The sequence below is a fragment of the Coniosporium apollinis genome (assembly GCF_000281105.1).
Source record: "Coniosporium apollinis CBS 100218 chromosome Unknown supercont1.31, whole genome shotgun sequence".
NCBI lineage: Eukaryota > Fungi > Ascomycota > Dothideomycetes > Coniosporium > Coniosporium apollinis.
This window is the reverse complement of record NW_006913293.1, coordinates 159,660-185,236: the sequence shown is the minus strand read 5'-3', so window position 1 is coordinate 185,236 and position 25,577 is coordinate 159,660. Positions and strand designations below refer to the sequence as shown.

General features: G+C 56.7%; 9 protein-coding genes across 9 annotated transcripts; 6 read left to right on the top strand and 3 right to left on the bottom strand.

The window, feature by feature from the left end:
- Positions 1-253: 253 nt before the first annotated feature.
- Positions 254-2,035, top strand: W97_06113 (serine palmitoyltransferase; the record flags this gene model as incomplete). The annotated part of the gene is made up of 5 exons (XM_007784124.1): positions 254-484; positions 540-640; positions 691-1,201; positions 1,284-1,781; positions 1,838-2,035. 5 exons carry the CDS (start codon positions 254-256, stop codon positions 2,033-2,035), a joined length of 1,539 nt encoding a protein of 512 aa, XP_007782314.1.
- Positions 2,036-3,044: 1,009 nt separating this feature from the next.
- W97_06112 (uncharacterized protein) lies at positions 3,045-5,978 on the top strand (the record flags this gene model as incomplete). Its single annotated transcript, XM_007784123.1, has 3 exons — positions 3,045-3,368; positions 3,415-5,394; positions 5,445-5,978. 3 exons carry the CDS (start codon positions 3,045-3,047, stop codon positions 5,976-5,978), a joined length of 2,838 nt encoding a protein of 945 aa, XP_007782313.1.
- A 525-nt stretch (positions 5,979-6,503) lies between these two features.
- W97_06111 (uncharacterized protein) lies at positions 6,504-9,293 on the top strand (the record flags this gene model as incomplete). Its single annotated transcript, XM_007784122.1, has 4 exons — positions 6,504-6,872; positions 6,923-7,000; positions 7,049-7,708; positions 7,833-9,293. 4 exons carry the CDS (start codon positions 6,504-6,506, stop codon positions 9,291-9,293), a joined length of 2,568 nt encoding a protein of 855 aa, XP_007782312.1.
- A 949-nt stretch (positions 9,294-10,242) lies between these two features.
- W97_06110 (uncharacterized protein) lies at positions 10,243-10,704 on the bottom strand (the record flags this gene model as incomplete). Its single annotated transcript, XM_007784121.1, has 3 exons — positions 10,243-10,311; positions 10,442-10,521; positions 10,644-10,704. 3 exons carry the CDS (start codon positions 10,702-10,704, stop codon positions 10,243-10,245), a joined length of 210 nt encoding a protein of 69 aa, XP_007782311.1.
- Positions 10,705-11,868: 1,164 nt separating this feature from the next.
- On the top strand, positions 11,869-13,187 carry W97_06109 (uncharacterized protein; the record flags this gene model as incomplete). Its single annotated transcript, XM_007784120.1, has 2 exons — positions 11,869-11,957; positions 12,050-13,187. The coding sequence occupies 2 exons, from the start codon at positions 11,869-11,871 to the stop codon at positions 13,185-13,187; spliced, it is 1,227 nt and encodes a 408-aa protein (XP_007782310.1).
- A 2,007-nt stretch (positions 13,188-15,194) lies between these two features.
- Positions 15,195-16,670, top strand: W97_06108 (uncharacterized protein; the record flags this gene model as incomplete). Its single annotated transcript, XM_007784119.1, has 2 exons — positions 15,195-15,206; positions 15,369-16,670. The coding sequence occupies 2 exons, from the start codon at positions 15,195-15,197 to the stop codon at positions 16,668-16,670; spliced, it is 1,314 nt and encodes a 437-aa protein (XP_007782309.1).
- Positions 16,671-17,320: 650 nt separating this feature from the next.
- Positions 17,321-19,092, bottom strand: W97_06107 (uncharacterized protein; the record flags this gene model as incomplete). The annotated part of the gene is made up of 2 exons (XM_007784118.1): positions 17,321-18,562; positions 18,727-19,092. The coding sequence occupies 2 exons, from the start codon at positions 19,090-19,092 to the stop codon at positions 17,321-17,323; spliced, it is 1,608 nt and encodes a 535-aa protein (XP_007782308.1).
- Positions 19,093-19,384: 292 nt separating this feature from the next.
- Positions 19,385-21,529, bottom strand: W97_06106 (uncharacterized protein; the record flags this gene model as incomplete). Its single annotated transcript, XM_007784117.1, has 2 exons — positions 19,385-21,056; positions 21,105-21,529. The coding sequence occupies 2 exons, from the start codon at positions 21,527-21,529 to the stop codon at positions 19,385-19,387; spliced, it is 2,097 nt and encodes a 698-aa protein (XP_007782307.1).
- Positions 21,530-22,802: 1,273 nt separating this feature from the next.
- Positions 22,803-25,508, top strand: W97_06105 (uncharacterized protein; the record flags this gene model as incomplete). The annotated part of the gene is made up of 3 exons (XM_007784116.1): positions 22,803-24,464; positions 24,597-24,877; positions 24,956-25,508. 3 exons carry the CDS (start codon positions 22,803-22,805, stop codon positions 25,506-25,508), a joined length of 2,496 nt encoding a protein of 831 aa, XP_007782306.1.
- Between the last annotated feature and the right edge of the window lie 69 nt (positions 25,509-25,577).

Below are 25,577 nucleotides of genomic sequence, written 5' to 3'. Positions count from 1 at the left end.
TTTGCGCTCCTCCTGTCCAGCCAAACCAACCCGTTCATTTGCTGCAGACTTCCCGCAAGTCCTTACTGTGGCCAGCACGACTGGTCCTCTTCATACGACAGCGACTTCCTCGAGAAGCGAAGACTCAAAGGTGTAACTGGTCACGTGTCAAGCCTTACCGGTGATATGTAATTTTAAGTTCCTGACCCTGAGCATCTCACGCTTCCGAATCGCGAAATGCGCCGTTTTGCGTCTTCTGCCCCCAGCAAATACAATGGACCTGCAAGATGCTCAAAACACGTTCGCGCGCTGGCTAGATAATGCGGCGAAGCGGTTCCAGAAGATGCCCGGTTCCGCCATCATCCTGCGATACATAAAGTCCAGCTACCAGAACGACCCTGTTCGCTCTGCGATTGAACTCTTCCTCTTCCTGTTCGCCGTTCGGTACCTTCTGGCGCCGAAATACTCGACGCAGAAGCAGAAGCATGTAGCGCTGACCGAGGACGTAAGGGCATACCTAGCGCAGATGGGAGAGCGAACATGGGCTTATGGATGAACAGGAGATTGACGAACTGGTCGAGGACTGGACACCGGAGCCTCTTGTAGCTCCAGAGACGCCCTTCGAGGCGTTGGAGAATGAGAAGAGGCCTGTCATCGTGGGGTAGTTATCATTCCGGCCTCGCCCCAGAGGATTACGCTGAGATTGTCCAGGCCCACAGGACCCAGGTCTAAGCTCTCGAACGGCCGTACAGTGATGAACCTTGCCTCGTACAACTTCTACAACTTCGTCGGAAACGAGACCTTGAAAGAGAAAGCCATCGCTACTCTCCGCACCTACGGCGTTGGACCATGCGGTCCTCCAGGCTTCTACGGCACGCAGGACGTCCACATGAAGACGGAAGCGGACGTTGCCTCTCATCTCGGCGCCGACGCATGCATAGTCTATGCTCAAGCCTTCTCGACCATCTCCTCCGTTATTCCGGCCTTCTCGAAACGTGGCGATATTATAGTCGCAGACAAAGCAGTTAACTACGCTGTGCGGAAGGGCATACAGATTTCCCGCAGCACCATACGGTGGTATGAGCACAACGACATGCAGGATCTGGAGCGAGTGCTGGAGCGAGTAACGAAGGAGCAGGCGAGGAAGCCGTTAACGAGGAGGTTTATAATCACGGAAGGGCTCTTCGAGAACGTGGGTGATATGCCCAACCTCCCTAAGCTGGTGCGTTGCTCCTCAATCCACTGCGTTGCAAGAAATGCAGCGCTGGGAAAGTAGTCAAGACTGATCCCCTCCGGACCAACAGATCGAGCTAAAACTAAAATACAAATTCCGCCTCATCCTTGACGAAACCTGGTCCTACGGCATCCTAGGCCGCACCGGCCGTGGGCTAACTGAACACCAGAACGTCGACGCAACAGCCGTCGACATGATCATCGGCTCGCTCGCCGGGCCTCTCTGCGCGGGCGGTGGCTTCTGCGCTGGGTCTGAGGAAGTCGTCGAGCATCAGCGCATCTCCGCGGCTTCGTACACTTTCTCTGCTGCGCTGCCTGCCATGCTGGCGACAACGGCGAGCGAGACCATCAACATGTTGCAGGAGGATTCGGGTATGGAGTTGATCAGCACGTTGAGGGAGAACATCAAGAGTATGCGAGCGCAGCTGGATCCGAGGAGTGACTGGGTTAGGTGTACGAGTAGTCCGGAGAACCCGATCATGCTCCTTGTGCTCAAGAAGGAGGTGATTGAGAACAAAAAGCTCAGTGTACAAGACCAGGAGTCCCTGCTGCAGGATGCTGTTGATGAAGTACGCTTTCTGCTTCTCTCCTGGGGCGAACGAGGACGTGCTAATGTTACTCGTAGGCATTGGCAAACGGCGTGCTTATTACCCGCCTCAAGAGCATGCCTGCGCCGCTGGGTGCGGGTCCTAGAGACCAGCCGTGGCAGCCGCAGCCCGCCCTCAAGGTGTGCGTCACCGCTGGCTTGTCGAAACGAGAGACTGAGAAGGCGGGCGTGGTAATCAGGCATGCAATCACCAAAGTCATGACGCGCAGGAAGTAATGCAGTCGTGATGGGGATTGTCTTTGAGTGAAAATGTACAGCAGCAGCGGCGTTGTATGGTACAACAGGGTGAGGGAGGCGTTGAGACTGCTTTTCGCTGGCGAATCACATCCACTGGAGGGGGTCCAGGGCGATCTCAAGAGCATCAGATCAGGCGTTAGAAGTGATATTCACACTTAGATTCTACCTAATGATGAAGATCTTCCCGTAGCGGGTTAACGTTCATATTTACGGAGTCGTTTCTCCTACGATGCTTCCGGGATAGTTCTCCAAGCTGCTCACTCACTTGGAAGTCCAATCAGACTTTTGATTGGCGGAATAGTTGAGGATCAGACTAGAGTTCCGGTACAGTGAGTATCTCGTCCCAGAAGCGAGATCACGAGTATTGATCGGTTGTCTCTAGTGTTTAGAGATTCCACGAATGCGTCACCTTGGCCCGAGTGAGATCCATGGTTGCGCTGCTTGATTGAACCGTGTGCGCCTTGAGATACAAAGCTGGAAACTTAGTGTGCTACTAATGAAATACACATAAATCTGCCTCAGGTTTGGTGGGAGCTGTCAGGTCGTTCCTGGGTTCGCTGTCTGTTTCACGAGCCCCAACCCCACGGCAAGAACGGTTGCCCGGCTGGTCAAAGCAACATCAGGTTGAACCTCCGGGACTTTGCGAGATACCTTTAGTTGACTACTCCGCGACAACATCACCCCTCTTTATTCACCTGCCTGCCGCCGAATTAGCCTCAATCATTCCTCGCCCAGGCCCTACGCCGGCTGTGAGCACCTCGCGAGCGTCTCTCCTTGCCCGATGCGCAGCCACCACCCCATTCATACATTCGAGGAGCGCAGGTAGTTGAGTAGGGCGCAGCTGAGGCGTGAACACCTCACCGCACAGGTTCTCGCGCCTCATTAGCTGTCTTCATCTGGACCGGTATTTGGTGCGTTCTACCCTGAACCGCGAGACTTTGTTGCACCGCGTTGACTTCCTTAGGTAGTTCAGCGGAACCATAGCGCCATGGATTCGACACCGCCCACCTCTGAGTGCTCTAGCGGAGAAAGTACTCCAGTCGCTTATGACCACCTGTCGACGCCTGACAAAGCTGCCTCAGCCGGGATAGAGAAAGACATGCCGGAACTCGCGCTGGAGACTGAGCCCTCAAGCCCAACTGCATCCCACTCTCAGTTGGCCGATGAACCTTCAGAGCTAGCAACGCCGAAAGACAAGGTCCTGAAGCGTTTGAAAGGGAAGGAGAAGGCGTCCAAGCCACTCGTGGCGGAAGAGGGAGTCTCACCATTTTTAAACCTGCCGGTGGACATCCTCAAGGAGATTATCAATCAGGTAAGGATCTCGCGGCACAGGAAGCACGCCTACTAATCTACCGTAGCTACCACACACAAATGATCTGACCTCACTCGCTCTATGCCATTCGGCGCTCCACCGCCTAACGATACCCTATATCTATTCCCGTTTCGATATCGTCTGGCCGGACGCGACAGCGACCGCAGAGCCACGAACAGGAGTCGACGCTCTCACATATGGACTCGCGACGCTGGTCATGGCGAATGAGCTGTTCGGCGAGGAACCATACTACGCACCGTCAGCGTCTCGCAGCGGCGCTCCTCCAAGCGCGTTCCGCAGCCTTAGCCAAGTGGCAGCGGGCGACAATCCTTTCCCGCTCACCAAGAGACGCCGGGGCAACCACTATGCAAACTACACCAAAAAGTTTTCGCTTGGTAATGGACCGCCAGATTGGGTGCAGGAATATCTCATCACGAAGGAGGGCGGGAAAATGCTTGGTACGCTCGTTGCTCTGGCGCTGTCACGGATGCGTAGTCTCGAGACCTTTGTGTGGGACATGCCGACCGGGATTCTACGGGACGTCTGGCTAGCTCTCTCCTCTTTAGCCGACAGAGATGACGGTCTCGATTGTCGCTTGCAACGGGTATGGGTCCGATGGCACGACAACTCGCAGCTGGACTCCTTGCCACTTCCACCACCTCCAGCACTGAACGGAATGCCGCCTCCGCCGCCAATCGCTGGTCAAGCCAGTGGAATCAACAATCCCCACACAGCCGTTGCAGTGGCTCCGCATCACTATGTCACTGTTCCAGCGATAGAGCGCGTAGAGCATCCTTCGTTCTCAGTCTTGTCAGCTCTGAAAAGTCTCAGTGTGTTAGATATCGACGAGCTTCCCTACCTCGATGAGATGAGCATTTTGATAGGCCGGTCCCAGAAGTGCCTCAGGGAGCTAAGAGTTGGTATTGCTCGTCACGCACAACCGCGAGATTGGGTAACTGTCTGGGAAGGTGAGGGAGTGCAGCAGGTGGACTACAGCACAAACTGGACAGCACAGAGCTCGATAGGAGAGAAAAGGTTAGGAGGAGTTCTGGGGGTCCTGGTCGGACGAGTATACAATGTGCGCCAGAACAGGCGGGTAGAGGAAGAGAAAGCGTCTGCGCACAGGACTCCGGACCGCGCACATTCGGGAAAGCAGCCGGTTGTTTCGCCTTCCATTGCCACTGAAGACCGGGAGCCGGAGCCGGAACTAATACCTTCGGGAGAGGTTCCAACTCAAGACGCTTCACCAACGGACCAGGATGCAGAAGTAGCGATCCTACAACCGCATCCAGAGCAGCTGCCAGAACAGGCTCTAGAGAAGGACCAAGAACAGCAGGTCACGGTGGAAGAGGGCTCAGGGACGCCTACTCCGACTGCTTCTCCGAAGCGGCCGAAAGCGGATATCATTAGAGACGGACCATTGCTTGACGGCCAGCTGAAGCTTCACACGTTGGAGTTGGAGCGCGTGCCCCTTTCGGTCAATGTATTACGGAGAGCGTTCGACTGGTCAGCGCTTACATCTCTGACGTTGCTACACTGCAACAACCATGAGCAACTCTGGAAGTCTCTTCGGCGCACGTATTCCCCTCGCCTTCCCCAGTCTTCCAACGCACCCGGTATTCCGTATCCGTCCTCGGCAAGGCGGCACAGTATATCGCATTTATCCCGCTCCGACTACGCCCTCAACCTCAAGAAGATCCATACCAACACCGTCTCACCTTCGCTGATATCGTTCCTCAAGGAGACCCTTGCGCCAAATAGTCTGGAGGTTCTTTTCTTGCAAGAAGGGCGATCGTATTCCTCAAGTGTTACGGTAGACGCAATCTATCGTGGACCATTGCGAAGACACCGCGGCAGCTTGAAGAAGTTGATGATCGATAGCAGCGAGCGAGACTCCCACGGCCATGCTACAACAAGCGCCAAATGGCGGAGGTGGATGCTGAACCGTGAGATCCTCTCGTTTATCACAAGTGGCAAGATGACTAGTCTCAGAGAACTTGCTGTGAGCATCGATTATCGTGACTGGGTAAGCCATGTGTCTATCTCGATCTATCTGGCTATGCTAACGAGCAGCAGCATCTCTTCTTGCAGCGATTACCAAACATACCCACTGTCCGCTCGTTGTACATCCCTCACGTGGCCGACCACGCACACGGCAACAACATCGACCCCAAAGAACTGGCTCATCAGATCGAAGACATCGTCACTTTGCGACCGGAGATCGAGATATGCTACATGGGCATTGTAAATAAGTGCTTCGAGATCCTAGAAAGCAAAAACAACGACTCCCATCACGCTCACACTGGATCTCTAGACGGCGGGCCCTTCAGCATGCCGACTGGCTATCAGAACGTGGACGGAATGAGCGAGGACGACGAAGACGATGAAGACGATGACGAGGACGACGACATCGACGGCACAGGTATGGGCGCAGCCGGCGAGGGTGAGGAAACGGAATCCGAGGGCTCGGATGCCGACCATAACGATTCTGACGACGAAGGCTCCTACACCCATGAGGATGATAGGAAGGAGCCACGGTTGAAGCTCCGGGAGATCCTGTTCTATGACGACAAAATCTCTATATTCAAATGCAGGCATGGTCGGCTGTAGCGCTGAGGGTGTTTGTCTGACTTCCACGGTCGTTTGTCAATGGACGGGCGGAGCTGGGGTCTTCGGCGTTCGTAGAGAGCCATTGAGCATTATTTGCGGGGGTTTGCACGGGCTTATTAGGGTTTGGAGTCTCCTTCTCTGTAGGTATGCACTTACGGTGGCTGTTTGGCCCGCCATGACGGCGCGAGCTCATGTAATTGTAGATTATCCATGAGAGATGAGCAAGGCCATCTGAAAAGTCCGTTGCCGCACTGAAAGTGGATAGCCCAAGCACAATTTCTGAACCAAAGACACCTTAGGTGATCGATGCACTTAAGCGCTAAACTGCTGAACATTCTGTGCTTTCTGCCGCATAATATCAGTCTAGCAGCTCTATAACTGACACAATCACGAATCTAGCTTGATAGTGAATTTAGAAGTAGATATGTTGAAGCAGAGATTCGGCAACGGACTTTTCGTATGGCCTTTTGAGTCTGCGACTTGTGACTCAAGTGTAAACAACAACCAAACAATGCCAGAACCACCATGACTACCATAACCATGGCTTCAAGCCACGAAGCCCTGGTCTTCTCTTCGGTGTTCCCAGTTTCAGCACACCATACAACGCCGACCCCGCTTGCAACACCTGATCTCGGGTTTACGGGGGAGGGGCAGTCGTTTGGCGGAGTTGATGTTACAAGCCCGCTCCTATCCTCGCGGCCGGTCGCGCAGGAAATCAAGCAGAATCAAGCATGGAGCGTTGCGACAAGATACTTGAGCCTGGCACGAGCGCCGTTTGCGCAGAATTCGCAATGGAATCTAAAACAGGCGCCAACACGAGACGTGTCCGATGCCCTGCGGTACCTACTCGTTGGCGAAGGAGCGCAAGCAACCGGCGATGATGGACAAGGCTTGGTATTTGAGACTTTCGTTTGACATGACGGCTCCATACTGACTCTGTGCAGTTGGATTGGTACATCAGCGAAATTCGTGGCCATTACCTCGCTTGTGTCCAACCTACTATCCAGCCGCTCTGGAAGCCCGTACGTTCGTCCTCGAAGCATGCTTGCGTTGGTATCTGACGATCCTAGGAGGTTGACTGTCGAAATTTATGGAGCCTCCTAGAAGAAACAGTGAACAGGCTCGGGCAGGCTCAAGCTCTGTACCTGCAGCCGTTAAGAGATTATGTCCTGCCCATCATCCACGATGCCACGTCCAGCACTAGCACGGCACAACAGAGTGTAGCCCCCAGTAAAGCGACACACCTGGCCTCGAAGTTTCGGAGAGATCTTGATTCGGTCATTACGCATTCAGTACCTCTCCAGCTTGTTTCCAAAGCCCTGCGCTACGTGCTGTTCGACGCAGCATGTCGTATCTTCGACGTCCATCCCGGCCAAGCGGACCGAAGAACGCCGACGAGGGAAGACGTGCTACATGCGCGAAACCGCACAGTACGCCTCTTGCGTGGTCTACAGGAGGTAGGTTTAGCAGGCGACCAAGCACAGCGCGCCTTTGCCCATGCAATGGACAAGCTACTAGGCCAGTTCATTGTCAGCCACCACATGAAGGTCGACTGGTATGGGCGGGCGCCAGTCGCCAAGAAGCTGAGGCGGTGGATCAAGGAGGGATTCGCGCCGTTCGCGACTGAGGTGATGGAGTGCTTGAATGCAGGGGGGCCGAGCCAGCCGTTTGGACCCCTGGAGATACAGCAGTGGCAGGATATGGCAACTCAGTGGTTAGGCAGAGCGAGAGTGGGCAATTTATTTGACTACGTTGTCAACTGGGACCGCTCTTTGGGCGCTATCCTAGATCTCAAGGCATGCATCACATCAACCACGTACACCCTCGAAGAAAGAGTTACTTATACCATCGCAGGACTGCATCACCACGCCAGCAGCTCGAAGCCACCTCGCCATCAGTTTCTCCAAGCAGCTCTCCAGGCGTCTACTCCACGCAGGCGCGACCACCACCCACATTCTGAACGTCTACATCTACGTCATCCGCGCCTTCAATGAAATGGACCCCAAAGGTGTCCTCCTGGACCGCGTCGCCAAGCCCATCAGGCGTCATCTCCGCGACAGGCCCGACACAGCCCGCATAATCGTCGCCAGCCTCCTTGCCGACGTTCAAGACAGCAACGGAAACACCCTCCACCCCACCGGCGACATCTCCCTCGAAATCGCAACCGAGATGCTCCACCCCGTCGCCTCGCAGCACGACCACGACCACGACCTCGACTGGGGCAACATGGCCTGGACGCCCGACCCGGTAGACGCGGGGCCAGAATATAGAAAGTCCCGCTCAATAGATATTATATCCTCGCTGCTCTCGCTCTACGACCGTGAAGACTTCATCACAGAGCTCAAAGCCATCCTCGGCGCACATCTCCTGTCCGCCACGACGCCGGGCTTCGAGAAAGAGATCCGCCTCCTCGAGCTCTTCAAGCTGCGACTCGGGGAAGAGAAACTCCAGGCGTGCGAAGTCATGCTGCGGGATGTGCTCGAGAGCAAGCGCATCGATGCCTCTATCCGCGGCACCATCAGCCGCAATCCGTTTGATGCCACAAACAACACAGTGCCCCCACCAGTAGACGTGGAAGGCGAACCCCCCCTCAACGCCCAAATCCTCTCCTCCTTCTTCTGGCCCCCTCTCCGCGACGACACTTTCCTTCCCCCCGCCGCCGTCCGCGCCGCCCAAAGCCGGTATTCAGCGGGCTTCGAGCGCGTGAAAGATATGCGCAAGTTGCACTGGATGCATGCACTAGGCCGGGCGAGCGTGAGGCTCGAGCTTGAGGACCGCGTCGTCGAGGAGGAGGTCGCGACGTGGCATGCTGCTGTAATCGACGCGTTTGGGGAGGAAGACGGTGGGAGTGGGGAGGTCAGGAGGAGCGTGGCGCAGCTGGAAGCGGGGCTCGAGATGGACGAGGAGCTTGTCAGGGACGCGCTGGAGTTCTGGGTCGGTAGGGGCGTGCTCAAGGAGACAGCGCCGGGAGACGATGTCTTCGAGGTGCTGGAGCGGCTTCCTGCTTCTGGCGACGCAGGGGGGGCGGCGGCTTCGGCAGCGGCACAGGCTCAAGCGGCGCGGCCCGCTGCGGTGCAGGCGATCAAGTCCCAGCAGGACGTCCTGGACGAGAACACGGCGCTGTACAGGCAGTTCATCCTCGGCATGCTGACGAACCAGGGCGCTATGCCTGCGCCGCGGATCTTGATGATGCTGAAGATGGCTGTGCCGGGCGGGTTTGGCGGCGGTGTGGAGGCATTGAGAGGATTGTTGGGGGGAATGGCTGAGGAGGGGATTTTGCAGGGGGGCGGGGATGTTTGGGGTGTCAAGAAGTGATGAACGAGGGGAGGGAGGCATTAGGCATGGATGTGGATGTGGATATGGTGATGGATAAGGAGGGCGAAAGAATGGAGATGCGTGGAGCAGGTGAAAGGCAGCCTCGGGGATTGAAAGAGCTATGGTCGTAGTGGCGGGACAGCCGGTGTTCTGACACAAGCACTAATGGAATCCATGTCCATTTTGAGAGTACATCCTCCTGGTAGATCCTCCTCGTTGTACTCTTCAGTACATGTTTCATTCTGTTCCCTAACTTCCATCGCCAGCCAGTAGGTAGCCGGCCCCCTCGGTTCGATATCTTATTCATGACCTCCCCTATCCATTCCCTTCTCAGTACGTTAGACATGAACATATCAATTGTAGAAGAGGGGGGAGGCTAGATGACTGGGGGATGGCTTAAGGATGGGAAGAAACGACTAAAGCAAGGCGGGCTCACAAGCTTGTGAGTGGTACTGGCTAGCTGGGAGAAGGGTGGCTGGATCGATATAATGGGAGGAAAGGCGTAGGATGGGGGAGAAGAAGGGGGGAAGGGGGAGAGGTGCTGCGAAGACTGTTCAGCGTCTTAACTCAAAACCTGCCTGGCTCGAAGACTCTAACGTCCGTAACTGTATGCTGCACAAGGGCTTTGTCCCACATGCTACACCACCTGACCGCATCTGACTGGTAGTCTGCAGGCGGCATCGAGGTATGTTAGGCTGCTGGACCAAAAGTTAGATGATCAAAAGCGCGACTACCGCGACTTCGCAGTATTCTGAGCCAATTGCGAAGAGCATTGTTTGTAACACAGGAAAGCCACCATGCTGACCACATAGCCATCGAACGCGGCCAGCTGGGCAGTTGGGTATAGACTCGTGTTGCTACCGTTCATTCATTTCTGTTTGAGGGTCATAGTCCCATCTTACACGTCCGCCAGCCGTCACGCGCAACCCAACATCGATCCGCCTACCCCTTAGTTCGACAACCATTTCGGAACCTTCATCCCCGTCGTCTTCTCGAACATGCTGCGGGCCTTGTCCGTCTAGATTTCACGCAGATATGCATCAGCCACGAATGCCTCTCTGCTAGAGCGGGGTGAGGTAGGAGTGGGCTGAAGGGGGTCGAACAACGGTCGAGGAGACAACAGTGCCCCAGCAGGGATCAAAACTTACAATCTTCTCGTTCGTGGCCTTGTTCTTGTTCGGATCGCTGAACTTCGCTCCGCCGTACTTTTTCTGCACGGCGGTGAGGCCTGCGAGTAGAACTAATTAGCTGTGGATCAGGGCGACCAGAGTGGCCGTGGCTGTGGACGACGTGCCGAAGATGTAGATTGGAATGGGGAATGGGCGGGGGGATGGGGAGTAAGAAGCTTACCCTTGTCGAGGAAGTCGTCCTTACCGCCGGACGGCCCTCCTGTGTTTCCCTGGTTGTTCATTTTCGCGGTCTGGGCGGTGGGAGTATCGTTGGATTTGAGGGGCTGGGGGGATGGGGGGGTTGCAAGGGATTTGTGCAGAGTAAGATTCACTTAGGAGACGCGACGGCACCTGGGCAGACTTAAGGCGCTTTGTTCGACAGTCGTACCAGAAAACCTGGCTAGCACCGGTCAAAGGAGTCTAGCGTCAATTCTTATCGCGACGACATGCTGCATGGAGGACTTGTCTCACATGTCAGTGAGCTACGGATACAAGAGCTGGACGGCATTTTATGGAGCGCTTTTTCGGGACTCCCGTCTCGCAAAGCTGCGCCCGGTGCGCAATGAGCGCCCCCGAAGCCGGAAACTTCTCAATTTCCTTTGTGCGCCTGCAAGCAGAGAAAGATCAGGTCGCCATCATCAATCTCAAAGCTGAGATGGAAACATGAAGTTGAAGAAACGGGCGGAAGAGTCTCCGGAGGTGTGGGGCAATTCCGCCCCGCGCCTTATCGATTGAGGCGCCCTGCAGCAACTTTCAGAGCCGGCCATCCTCGACCAAGGGCTACCCGAAATATTCGCGGCCACGCAAAAACTATATTAAATTCACCAACACTCAAGACCACTATTATATAGACCTATTTATGTCAAAGTCAACGCTATTATATCCTTGCTAAGCATAGTCAAGTGCGTAAGCTATTTCATATAAATTTGGGTGCGGAAACACCACTGCGAGCAAAGGTAGATTACTATGAGGCGGGGCGTCTTCGGTGATCTTGCGTGGCCGTCATTTTTTCGGGTCACCCTTTGGACCGTTCCGCCGGGGCCAGACGAGTCCACGGCTTCCAAGCTTCTCGGACGAATGTCACCGAACGACAACGCTCATGTGTGGAACTGCCCAGATGGGCAAGGGAGATCTCTCCGGTGCGGACAGGCGAGGATTAGGTTATTAGACCACGCTCGCACGCGCTTTCCCTTTGAGATTCGGACAAGAGCGAAGCCGTCAAGAAGAGCTTGGGAGAGATCGTGTTGCAGGTGTGGAAGATGTCGGGAGCACGGTTTCTGGGGAAGCTTAGGCGCGGCAGTGCGCCTGCTGCGTCGGCGTCGATGGCGGCTGGAGAAGCTTCGCGCTCGGGGAGTGAAGACGTCAGCCAGCGCAAGCGACCGAGCATCGTCGCGAGGACCAGCGGAATGCCTAGCAAGCTGCCCTTTCGGCTGGGCAAGCAGAAGGATGTCAAAGGGGACGAGAAAGATAACAGGGAACAAGGGCAGAGTCAGCAGTAAGTGCTACTTGTTGGCTGTAGGCTGAGCTCAAGCCTACACCAGACTTAGCTTCTTGGGAGAAGGGAATCCGCGCTGACAGCATACGTAGGAATGCCGCATTTTTCGGCCGGCTACTTGCCCTCCCATACGAGCTCCAGGCGCAGATTCTTTGCGAGCTAGTATTCGTCGATCTCCTGGCGCTTCGTCTCACCTCACATGCCTGTTGGAGCATGGTGGCAGCTTGTCAATCGGACATTGTGCGAAGTTGGACGAAGCATGAACTCAATCGATTGGAGAGGTCGCTCTATCCACCGCCTACACTCGGCGAAGCCAAGCTCCAGTACATATTGGAGGTCCAACGCCAGCAAGCCATAGCCTGCAAGCTCGCGAGAAATGTAGCCGACTTCGTGGCGAGGAAGATACTGCTGCGAGACACGGTGCGTAAACGGGAGAAGTTTCAACCGGCATGGGAAAGGATGTACGAGAAGTCTGTTCCGCTGCTCTTCACTATTGGACATTTTCTCAAGGAATACCGGAAGCTGTTGCTGCAGAAATGCGTGGCGGAATCGGACCCAAAGCACGGATTTCGTCTCTATGCTTGTTCTAATATGGAGTACCTCAAACCCCTACAGAAAGGGATTCTGACCAAATACGACCCCAGACATGTTCTGGAGTGTCACCGTATGTGCTACTTCTTGTTCCAAGCATTCGAGCAGAAGCTACGGCCGCCGTCCTATGCAAGTCCGGTGGAGAAGCTCATGAGGGGATGGATTGGCAAGCCAGCGTCTCCCGAAGAGATTGGCACTGTCCTGCTTCTCGGAGGCCTGGGGCAGGTCGAGAAGATCTGGTCGCAAAGCTCATACAACGAACGAAGGAAAGCTCAGGTCGCGTTCGTCAAAAGTGTCTCGCCCCACGAGACAACGAAATGGAGGGAGAACTGGACAAAGATTTGCGTCGAGTCGCCTCTCATTCCGCTCGACCGCATATCAGTCACTCAGATTGCGATCCCTTTGCCACAGGATATATGGAGGGCTGCGGCGCAGGATGTGCTAATGGCAGAAAACCTGATCGAGGAAGACGAAGCTGCCGAGGACCCAGCCCTTGGACTTCGAGATTTCATTAGCGGGTTGGTGGGGTTTGATACCAGGCGCTACGCATCGCCGCCCCAACCACGAACGACCGATATCGATGATGATGAATCTGATGGCGAAGATGAAGTAGGAGATGGCTCCGACTCGGATGGATGATGCCGAGTCGATACTGACGACAAGCAACGGGTCGGATCCAATATTCCGAACCATCATTTCCGGTATAAGTCGCTCGAGGCAAGCCAGCACGCAGGACTAACCAGAACCTTAGGTGCATACGTGGTGGCTGCCGAGGTTGCTTTCACATGAAGTTGGAGACGCGCGTCTAGACACATGGTCTGTTCGACTGAGCTTGGAGTTGTTGGCCGGCGGCGTGTCGAAGTTGTTATTGCCCTTTCAATGCCAGGGCAACAAGCGTCGGATACTTCCGTCCCAGCAATGTCGCGCATGAGGGTCGATGGTGCAATCTTGAGCCTTGCAGTTTGGTTTGCTCAGAGGTTGTTGAAGATTACGTGAAGTTGTGGCCCCTTCTGTGGGCGATGTGGAGCGCTTTCCCCTGGAAGGTCAAGCTTGGCCCGTGCTGGGACCCTCTGTGGGTTCTCAACACGTTGTGGCGCAAGCAAGAGCCCACGCTCTCTCCGCGTTAGCGCCTTGGTATATTAAAGTAGACATTGTCAATGCAGCAGGTGCTCGCGCGAGCAGTGGAGAGAGAGAGAGATACAATACTGGAGTCTTTATGGTCTAAGGTAGTAGTATCCAGAGTTGCGCCCCCGAGCCTCGGCCGAGATGTCGCCCTTTGGCGTCGAACATCGGAGGACTGATGAACAGATCGTCAGGAGCTCCCAGCGATGCGCTCATCTCTCACAGCAGCTCCGGGGCCGTGGCCGCCCACGATGGCACCGCATGTCCAAACACGCGCGTGACACCGCATCCAGGCTTCGTGCAGCTGGAGCTGATAAGGCGCTGGAGCAGCGGCAGCTCTTCCAAAGCGCTCCGGACGGAAATGACGGTTTGGAAGCTGGGCGCTATTAGCGACGAGTGGAATCATGACGTTTCAGCTAGCAGTCAGGAGCATCGGCGAGGCCTTCTTTCGCGAAGCGATGCGAGCGCCAGCGAGGCCACCTTTTCGCCGTAGGCGACTCTCGCCTGCGAGGAGCGTAGTGATGAAGCGATCTGAGACTTGTCAAGCCCTAACTAATTGAGGTGCTGAGGACGGCCGTTGATGCCGGCCAAGCTGCCGATCAAGAGAGCCATTGACGGTGTTTACGATGTAATGCCTTCGTAGTTTTGCGTTACTCTGCGTTCGTAACTGTGTGCGCATCGCAATGAAGCTCTCGCTATCTATCAGCATGTGAGCGCTCACACTGGAGATAGCGAGCACCCTCTCCTCACGTCGCAGAGTCTCAGCCAGCAGCGTGTGCGGCGTCCCATGGTGCGACGGGAAGGGAAGAGCTGGATAGAGGGTGCTAAGCCTCTTGAGGAGCAGAAGAACGGCGGAAGATGAGCGGAAGGCGGACAACAGCCCGGGATGGCTTGAGGTTTGCGCACGGTCCTGCTCACAGCTGGCCAATGGCACGCGTCCGATAAGCTTTACTCAGTAATCTGAAGGCGGTGAATTACGTTTGGTGCTCCGTGCCCACGGCATCGAGATGCGCTTTGCCCGATCAGCATGCATGCCCCCAAAAGTGCCTCCCTCTCTACTGCCGTGCCCATTACCACCATGTACCTCGCGCTGCCGGCATGAGTACATACTTCAGGGACGCCCTCCGGCGACGAGGGCAGCGCCGTCTGAACTTCATGTATCGCATTTGTCCGTGTCCTGTCTTGCCTGGACCGTGAAATGCCGCTGCTAGCCTCGGGAACCACCTTTTGCCAGCAGTTCCCAAGCCGCGTCCAATATCGCCATCAACGCCCGCGCTCTATTTGAAGAGCAGCACCTGGCGATCACTGTCCTGCTAGTCCACCCACCCCGCGACACTCTCACCACCTGATACACCCTCCCGCGCGTCTATCTCGCTCCAGCTGGCCACTTCCTGCGCGGGAGTCGCTTTCAGCAAAGCGGCAGAGTCAGCTGAGCTCGTACACCCCCACCATCACCTGCGGAGTTGGAACCGGCGAAGCGCAAGCCATGGACCCGGTGCGACGAGTTTGAAACAAAGCAGGAAGATGGACTGGATTGTAAGACAACGCACGCGACTCCCTGCCCCATCTGTCCAAGCCACGGCCCCGGAGATGCGTCTTCTGCCCTGCGGCGCTTGACACGCGTGCGGTCGACGGATGGCGCGGCGAACGCCTTACATGTATTTGGAGATAATGGTCGCTAATCGCGCTTGAACTCAGATCTCGCTCGCTCACTTCTGCGAGCTGCACGGCCCGACCTCGATCCTCTGCACCCAGACCTCCGCCGCAACGTGTCTCACCTGCCGAACATGCGACACCCCTCCTTCTGACGACCCCCCCAACTCCTCGTACTCGTCCTTTGACGCGCCCTGGGACGCCAAGTTCCCATCTCAAGTACCACCTCTCTCCTCGCCCTTCGAGACGCCGCCTACCAGCCCGAAACAGGGCAGCCACAACCCCTACTTTCCCAGCTTTCCCAGCTTTCCCAGCTTTCCTGGGGAGAGGGAGGTTTACAAGCGTTTCAGCAAAACCTTTGAAGACGACGCGGACTCGTGCGGGAACTGCGCGTTTCTAGTGCCGCGTAATGTCAGCGATAGGCTTCCAGCCGGGGCGCCAGGGAGCCCGTCAAAAGACGGGCGCACCAGGAACGGAAGCCCAGTGCTGCGGACGTCTCAAGCTGTTGTCGCTCACAACAGGGAGACGGAATCCGATAACGACAGCGATGGTGTTGCCGACGCGGTAGACATCGAACAGTCGCTGCAGTCATCCACCTTTCCTCCTTCACCGCCCAGCACAACCACGTCGTCACCTCCTTCACCGCTCTTCGTTTCCCAAACCCCACATACGCACACTTTGACCTACATCACCACGAGACAACCCACCTCCGCATCTGCGTATTCTCTCCTCCGCCGCTCCTGCATTCGGACACTATCCTGCGAGATGCTTCCGCGGGGCTCACCATCTGGCCCTTTGGTATTTGGCGACCCCGTAGCCGGTTACACCATTGCGTACATTTTCCGCTTGCCCGACCCACGCGCCAGAGGCAAGCTGCGCACGTACGCGCTCATCGCCCTCGGCGGGCGCGATAGCTGGCGCATCGGCAAAGCAATGGTGAAGGTGACCGAGATCTTCGAGTCCGTCGCGAGCAAGATCATCGCCATGGCCGATAGGGTTCTCGAGCGCGAATCGAGCGCCTCCTCTTCACGGCCGAGCACTAGCGAGCGCAGCACACCACCGCTCAGCTGTTCGGCTTCCACCATGCCCAACATGAGCAGCCGTATGTCGCCGGAGAAGAAGGGCCTCTCGTCCACCCACAGCTCGCCAACAACGCGCACCATCACGCCCGTGTCGTCCTTCCTCTCCGCCAAGAAGGTTGATCCAGATGGCTATCCGCGTGTGAGCCGTGAGGTCATGCGCGCGAAAGGGCTGGCCGAGATTGTTGGCAAGGACGATTTCTTCGTCGAGCTGCACGCCACGTTCTGCATGCTCCTGTCGGGCCTGATCAAGGACTTTGGCAGTTGAGTTACACCATAGGTTTCGCTCTTGAGCGCATGATTGCTCTGCGTACCTCTCTCTCCACCATACTACATCCCCATAATCGCTCTCTCGGGTTGTTCAGCATACACGCTTTGCTCTTTTTGCTTCCTTGCTGCGTTCAAGCGTTTCGTCCTTGTCGCTATTTCCGTCCTTTCGCTTAGACCTTGCTGGCTGGGCGTCTCGGGCTACTTCCGTCCCTCGCATGACTTGCTTCGCTTCGTTTGCTACGGCCGTACATCTCTTATGTCGAAGATACCCCTTGAGTAGAGCTTTGGATGTTTGCTGGCTAGCTGCATGGCCATGGATGCGCAGACACATCTCGCTTGTTTGCTTGCTTGTTGCAGCTGCGCTCGCTGCTGGAGGATGGCTGGATGATACCCATGGAGGTTGTAGGGGCTAGGGGTAATAGTTGTATGAGTATGTAGATGGTAATGATACTGAACATACGGTACATCTGTATTTCTTGCTTCTCGCGCCTCGTGAATCTTATGAACAAAGTCACCCCTGCATTATGAATAAGATCCCCACCTACCCGCTCTATACACCTCTAGACAGCCGTCTATACACACATGAATCCCCTCCAACAGCCTATAAACACGCCAAAGCTGTACACGACCAAGCTACACACAACCCCATTACGCCTTTCCTACGACCTCCCCGCCCACGGCCTCAATCGCCTTCACCAGCCCCTCCAGCGTCCCCCTCCTCGTCTCTCTATTAACAACGACCCTAAAAAACTTTCCCCTCTCCCCCGGCGCATAATCAACCATGAACCCCCTCCTAACCAACCTCCTCGCAATTTCCTGCGTGCGTCTACTATTCTCCGCATCCCTTTCATCCAGCTTCCCATCCGGCGCGTAGTAGAAGCACACCTGGCAGCACGGCAGCGGGGCTTTAGACACGAGCACGAAATCCTCATGGGAGTCAAGGAGGCCGAACAGGTACGACGCGGAGGCGAAAGCGCGGTCCAGCATGTCGCTATACCCGTCGCTGCCATGGAACGTCCAGCTAAGGAAGAACTTGAGCGCATCCCCGCGACGGCCGCACTGGGGCGTCAGATCGGCGAGGTCGAAGACTTCTTTCACGCTGCCGCTGCCATGTGCGCCGTTGCTGTCCCCATCCACGCCCGGCAGATCCTGCTCGCTGTCCTCGACGTTGTGGAATAAATAGCCCGCGGGCAGCGTGGTCGCCCTCCAGAACTTCCTGATGTCGGCGCCGAGCAGGAACGAACACGTCATCGGCACGCCGAGCATCTTGTGCGGCGTCACGGCCACGCTGTCCGCGCGCTGCACGCCCTTTAGTCGCTCCCTTCTCAGTTCTTTGTTAAAGACCACCGGCCCGCCCCACGAGCCGTCGACGTGGAGCCAGAGGTTGTGGTCGCGGCACACGTCCGCGAGCGCGTCGATCGGGTCGAAGGAGCCCAGCACGGTGGTGCCGGCCGTGGCGTTGACGAAGAAGGGCGTCTCGCCATCCCTCTTCGCTTTCTTGACCGCGGCTTCAAGCGCCGAGGCATCCATGCGCCCGGCCGCGTCGACGGCCACGGCCTTGACCGCCGAAGCGCCGAAGCCGAACATCTGCGCCGCTTTCTCGACGCTGTAGTGGCCGTGCGCGGACGTGAAGAGCACGAATCTCCGGCCCCCGAGCCCGTCATGCTTGGTCTCTGGATATAGCGTGTTCCGCGCGATGACGATGGCGGTGCTGTTGGAGGCCGAGCCGCCGGGCTGGCTGATGCCGCCTGCGTGGGGGCCGTGGAAGCCGTAGAGGGAGGCGAGGGCGCGGGTCGTGTGTTTTTCGATGAGGGTTAGGGCGGGGGAGACCTGGTAGACATGGACGTTTGTGTTGAGGGCTGCGAGGAGGAGCTCGGATGCGAGGCCGACCTGGGGAAGAAGGACGATTTAGCTTTGGGGTGCTTGGAGGGGTAGGTTTAGGATAGGGGAGCTGAGGTCGGGATCGGGGTGGGTTGCGCGGATATGATGGACGGCAATGAGAGGCAGAAGAAGAGTATGGATTTTAGTATTGAAGGTGCATAATTTCTACGTACAGCATCTGTAGACGAGTACAGCTTGTCCATAAACCCTTGCGTCCACGTGTTGACCGAGAACTGCAGTATCTTCTGGATTATCTCCAGCAACCCTTCCTTGCCCTTCCCCTCGTCTGAGAGATTGAGGTCCAGCAGAGGCCCCAGTTTGTGGGGAGGATGGTATTCCACCAATGCCGTCCTCGGTCCTCCGCCCTTCACCACCAGCCCATGCCCTGTCTGCAGCGCGGCTGCGTCCTCGTCGGCGGCTCGAATAAAGGGGACGATGAGCTCTTTGATTGCATCGAGGAGCTCTGAGACGTCGTCGGCGCGACTGAGCGGCGGATCGGAAGGGTTGCCGGACCTGTTTGGTAGCGAATTCGAGGCCATGGTAAGAAGAACAGGAAGAAACAAGCAACAGCAACAGCACCAGCAACACACAGCCAAGATTCGTGCAAGACTCAGATCGAGCAGACCGAAAAAAACTGATGATGGTATTCTCGACGTGATGACAGCATTGCGCCTCCATTCGCTTAGCGCCGGAGACTAAATCTTAGATCCGCGATCTGCCGCAGCCCACCGCCTGCAACCAAGCGAGCACTTCCCCGCTCCTCGCACGCGACAAGTCAGATTGCAGCGCAGATCTTGTACCACCCTTTTGTGAGCTGTGAAGTCTGCCGTGTCACCTTGGCTGCGCCGCGGCACCACCAGCGACAGGCGCCGGGCCCTTGTGCTTGTCGTGTGCCTTCCCCTTGCCCTTGCTCGCCTTGGCAGCCGCGTGCCGCTGCCTGGCGAACTCAATCCCTGACTTCTTCTCCAGGTTCTGATTGCCTGTGATGCCCTCCGGAAACGGCTGGAACCCATCGTTCCCCGCGCTAACTCTCGATTCCGTGACCCAGTCGCCTCTCCTCCGCTTGTAGAGATCCATCTTCCAATTCCGCCACACCGCCCGCCCAACGAAAGATTCACGCAGGGAAGCCTCATTCTCCGCCAGCTCCTCGGCGATGCGCTCGCGGATGAAGGCCAGCCCGTGCGTGCCGTCCCAGATGGAGTCGATGATGTGGGATGCGGAGGGATCCAGCGCCATCTCGGCGATGTGCCCGTAGAATTGCTGGATCATTTTGCGCCGGAAGATGATGCTTGCGTTCGGCGAAGTGAGGGCTGCTTGCAGCGTGCGGGAGGCAGTCGGGTCTTTTGCCACTTTGAGCGCTAGAGGCGTGCCGAGCCGGGCGAGTGATTCGAATATGAGCTCGCTGAGAGGACCCGGGACGGCGATCATGGCTTGTGCAAGTAGAGAGCCGTGCCGCTTTTCGGGGTGGGTGGATGCGGCGGTGCTCTCGGAGGGGGGGTGGAGGCCATTTTCTGTTGTAGCTTCGCCTAGTTTGAGTAGTCTTGCAATTTCAAATCCGTTCGGACCGCCGTACGCTTGTTCGAGCTGCTCCGCAATGGCGGTTGTATCGACGCCCCTCGCTGCACAACGCTCGATGAGCGTTTTGATAACAGCTACCCTACTTCTTTCGACCAGGCTCTGGAGCTGTGGCAGGATGAGATTCGCTGCTTCCGCCAAATCTTCTTTGCTGAGCCTTTCTAGAAGCTTGGAGACGACGTATCCAGCAATTTCGTTTCGCGCTAGGCTGCCGATGCGCTCCCTGAAGAACTCCTTATACAGTGCCTTGAACAATTTTCCCGGCGCGTATTCGATAATAGTTTCCAGCAACCGTGACCCGACGGCATCGTACACCAAGCCGTTGATGAAAGAAGCGCTCTCTGTGCCTTCCACGACGGGATCATCGGGCAGCAGCTTTCGAATGATCGAAGCCTCATCCTTGGCTCTCTGCTTGCCGAACTGGGTCAGCTCGAGCTGAAGCAGTAGTTGTAGAGTAGGGTTGCCCGTCGGATGAGTAGCAAGAGCGCGGAGATACGTCGTGTCTAGTCCTGATACGCTTTCTCTGATGATCTTCTCCAATGCGGCCAGGAAAGATTCGGGCACCGCGCGTTTCTCAAGCCTGAACTCGTTGGTCTTCTCAGCGCCGTTGACAGCTATCCTTTCTTTTCGTTTGCTTTGCAGCAGTGTCTTTGTTGCAGAGTGCTCAAGAGGTTGTCCGGACAGTACAACGAGAAGAACCCGTAGGGTATGGGATGCGAACCTGTCCGTCATCAAGTACCCGAGGTTGCCTTCGAGCTCGTTGATAGCGTAGAGGAAGAGGTTCTCCATGGACACGTAGACGCCTTGCGGATCGCCCTTGTCCTCCTCTGGTGGTGCTACTAGCTCTCGTGTGACTATGGGTGCTGACCGGATGAACAGTGTTTCGCAGCAGTGTGAGGCGAATCGGTGTTGGACGAGGTGGAGGAAGCTTGGTCGATGTCAGCTTGGCCGAGCATAGAGAACACAGAACACTCACTGCCCGCTGAACTTCTGGAGAAGAGCCTTAAGCTGATCAGGCGACGACAGCATTATAAGTCGCTCCATCAGCCTCGAGCATGACTGGCTGTTAGCCATCTTGAGCTCCTTGCCTTCAGCCTCGCGGTAGACGCTGGTAAGGAACAAGACCTTCTCCTCGTCGTCGTTGAACTGGTTCAGCTCGAGCATCTCGTCGGCCCGCTTGAAGTATTCCTGCTCTTCCTCGTCGAGCATGCCATAGAATGGCATTTCGCCGGGTCCGGAGGTGAGTCCGACATCGCCATTTTGGCCGAGCGAGATGTACTCCTCCGCCTCGACAGCACCTGAGGACTTGCGTCTTTTGTTCGTGTGTCCTTCGTCGCCGTGATCCCGTTTTCGCTTCTTCAGCTCCTCGCGCCGGCCACGCTTCTTGTTTTCCTTCGGCATGGCTGCGGCGTAGCTATGGGACTCGCCTGCGACCTCTGGGAGTTTCTTCGAGGCTGCGTTGATGTCGTTGTATTGATGCTGCTACTTTCGACGTCTGGCAAGTCGTGCGAGGCTCGCGGTGACGGAGTACGACGTGGGACAGCAAGCTTTGAGTAGGGCAGGGTTTGCGGGCTGGCTGACGTGTGTGAGGCAAGGCTCATCCACTGTCCCGGGTGGGTTAGATCAGATCTTTAATCTCGGCCACGAGTCGTGAGTGGATCGAAAAAAGCACACGGAAAAACGTGGGCGGCTGGCCAAAGAGAGCGAGGCTTGGGTTCAAGTCTGCAGCGAAAAGGGCAGGTGACGGCCGGGTTGCATTCTTGATTTCTGCTCTTTACCAGATAAAAAAGTGGCTCGATCCGGCGGCTTGTCGAGGCGTTGGCGTGCGGCAACTCTATCGCCCGCCAAGTCGCATCGGACGCCTTTTTCCTTTAGCTCACCAAGGTTGCATCGAAAACGCGTCGCCGCACACAAAGAAGCTCCTCGTCGGCATCAAGCTGGACCACTGAAACACGGTTCATATGTCGACGGCGCCTCGGGTGATCAGTGTACTGGAGACCCAAGCTGCTGAACGTCTAACGCTTTCTGCAGCATGAAGCCGGTCTTACCGCTCGCCCGTAACACGATCCTGAGCCTAGCTCAATCGTGAATGTAGCGTCGACTAAGCCAGCAGGGGAGATGCGGCAACGGACTTTTTAGATAGCCCCTGCACGATCGGGAAGCGACAAGCCACGCACGCGGCATTGCTGGCAAGCCTTCCGCGCCGACATCCAACATCAACACACACTCGCTGACACCGTCGCTCGCGCAGCAGCAGATGTGAGTGCCACTGCCTTTCATTGAACGTCTGCATCCGTCATGTTGCTTTTGTGGCGCACGTGTAGCCGAGCTGTCATCTAGCCCGGCATGGCATGTTCAACTTGGTTTAGTGTGACTTTGTTGTTGTCAAACAGCCGTAACGTATCCCCGCCTAATCAAAATGTGGAAAACACGTGCTCAGCATCGTGATACTTGGGCACGGGTGCCTGGTCGTGATGGGCACCGTTACGTCTAGCAGCGGACTGCCAGAAGCTTCGTACTGTTTTTCCAGACACCATATCTTATTTCGTCCTCAAACAACCCCTGACTAGGATTGGTCACATGTCTGCCCGCTTGTGTTTCCAACAGATGTTATGATGTATTTTAAGCTTCCCTCGATCATTGACCTTCGTCGACCCGTTAAAGGCCTTCCGTTATGGTCCCAACTAACTCGTCTGCCAGGCCGCAGAAGATGCAACAGCCCGAAGATAGGGATGTGCGGGTGGGAGACTATCTCGACGATAAGCTCCAGACACTTGCCGATCTTGAGTCTGTTGACTCCTTGCTGGCTGGTGTCCGTGACCGACACGAGCTCCTCCAGAAGCAGCTCGAAGATGCCCGTCTGGACCTTCAGACGGCAAAGGGCTCGTACAGCGAGTATGCATCATCGTCTCAGCGTGCTGCTCGAGAATTCGCAAAGAAGCAGCAAGACATTGACCGTCGACTGAAAATCATCGCGCAATCAGACACAAGCGACGATGCTGTTGGGAAATTTGAATCTAGCATGGACAAGCTGCGCCGGCTAGACATTGCGAGCGGGTATATGGAGCTATTGCAGGAGGTGGAGAAGATCAACTCCGAAGGCCGCACTCGCCTACAGACATCACCTGAAGCAGCCATGGAACAATATAGGCAGCTCCGTAAACTCACGGCAAGCCTCGCGCCTTTAGCGGATGCAGCAGAGGGAGCGGCACCGCATCTTTTGGATCACATATCAAAGACAACCGAGAACCTCCATAGGCAAATCAAGGACGCGTTCTCTGCAGAACTAGAGCAGCTCCTAAAGAAGATATACTGGCCTAGAGCAGACGCCACTATACCGCCAAACCTGCAGCAAGATTGGGAAAAGAGCACTGGTAAGCTCCTGGACCTGCAGAAGCCCGAGTTAGAGGCCCTGGAAAGCGCGGCAACGACGAAAGATAAGAACAAAGCGCCAGCCGTGCTGCTCCCCCTCGAAGTCCTGGTGCAACCACTTGAGATGAGGTTCCGCTTCCACTTCGAGGGCGACCGGCCTACAAACCGCCTCGACAAGCCTGAATACTTCCTCTCGTATGTTGCGGATCTCCTAAGCCAGTATAACGACTTCATGGTCGACAACTTGCAGCCTATACTGCTGCGTCACTTCCGGGGCTCAGATCTGGGCATGAACCCTGCATACATCGACGCAACATCTGCGCTCATCACAGCACTCCTACCAATGCTCCGTGCCAAGGTTTTCTCCATGCTCCCTCAGGTCGCAAGCCAGCCGCAGCTCCTGAGCCACCTGATCCAAGAGATCATGAGTTTCGACACCGCCATCCGAGATGAATGGCGCTACAGCGGCGGCTCCGGCGTGGAAGGCTGGAAAGGCATCGCCTGGGAAGTGCTAGTCCAGAAAGACTGGTTCGGGCGCTGGCTGCAAGTAGAGAAGGAGTTTGCCCTCTCGCGCTACCAGAGCATCATCGACGACCCTTCGGCCGGTGAGCTGGACTATGACAGCGTGGACCCGGATGCTACGAAGCCGAGCAAAGCGGCGATACGGGTCAACGACTTGCTCGAAACTATCACGGATAGATATAGACCGCTGTCGTCCTTTTCGCAGAAACTTCGCTTCTTGATCGATATCCAGATATCGATTTTTGACAGGTTCCACGAGCGGCTGCACTCGGGGCTTGAGGCTTATCTCACCTTGACCTCTTCGATTGGCCGGAGGGTCCAGGGCATCAGTCAAGAAGAACAGGCTTCTCTTCAGGGTGTTGCTGGTTTGGATCGACTGTGTAGAGTATACGGCAGCGCGGAGTATCTTGAAAAGGCCATGCGGGACTGGAGCGACGACATCGTGAGTTCTCCTCGCAAGTTCCTGCCTGTACCCAGTTACGCACATCAACACAATCCCCATTTGATCCCCTGAACCAGCACCCTTAGCCCCCTTCACACCCCCACCCAACCCCCGACTAACCACCCCACCCAGTTCTTCCTCGACCTCTGGACCGAGCTCCAACAGCGCGTCTCCCGCCCCCCCTCCACCACCACCCCCACAACCCGCACCTCCACCCCCATCGCGGGCGCCCTCTCCCTCTCCGACATCGCCACCAGCACCTCTCCCGCCGTCGGCACTACCACAAACGGCGCGCTCTTCGACGAAACCGCAGCCGCCTACTCGCGCCTCCGCATCCGCTCCGAAGCCATCATCACCGACACTTTAATCTACGACCTGCGCGCCGCGCTGCGAGGGTACCAGCGGGCAAATCCGTGGAGCGCTGTGCCCGTCACCGCCGCCGCCGCTGCCAGCTCTGCCAGCGAAGGCGGGAGCGGGAGCGGGGGCGCCAGGAGGGGCAGCATCAGCGCCACTACTGCGGCCGTGAGCAGCACGTCCGCGGAACTCGACCCGGCGCTGTCGTATCTGGCCGCGTCGCTGCATTTCCTCTCGCACGCCCTGGCGCGCGCGCCGCTGCTGCGGATCACGCGGGCCCTGTGTCGCGCGCTCGATGAGGCGCTCTGGGACGGCGTGCTGATGCGGCATCGGTTCAGCGCGGCGGGCGCGGCGCAGCTGGCTGCTGATTTCGCGGCGCTGTGCGCTGCCATCGACAATGTCTGCGGGACCGGGGTTGCGGAAAGAGGGATGAGGCGGATGGGGGAGGCGGTAGGGTTAGTAGGGCTGAGGGCTAGTAGGGGGCAGGCGGGGGGGATGCAAGACGGGGAGGAGGAGGAGGGAGAGGAGGCCGGGGAGAGGGAGAGGAGGCTGGGGCTCTGGGAGGTGGAGAGACGGCTGTTTGCGAACAATGAGAGTGCGAGGGAGGTGTTGGAGGAGTTTGGGGTGGAGAGGTTATCGGAGGCGGAGGCGAGGCATGTGTTGGAGAGGAGAGTGGAGTTGGGGAGTTAGGAAGTTGGGGGATAATGTGGCCGGGTGTGTAGGCAGGGAGTCCTGCGCCGTAATCGTGATGAGAATGAG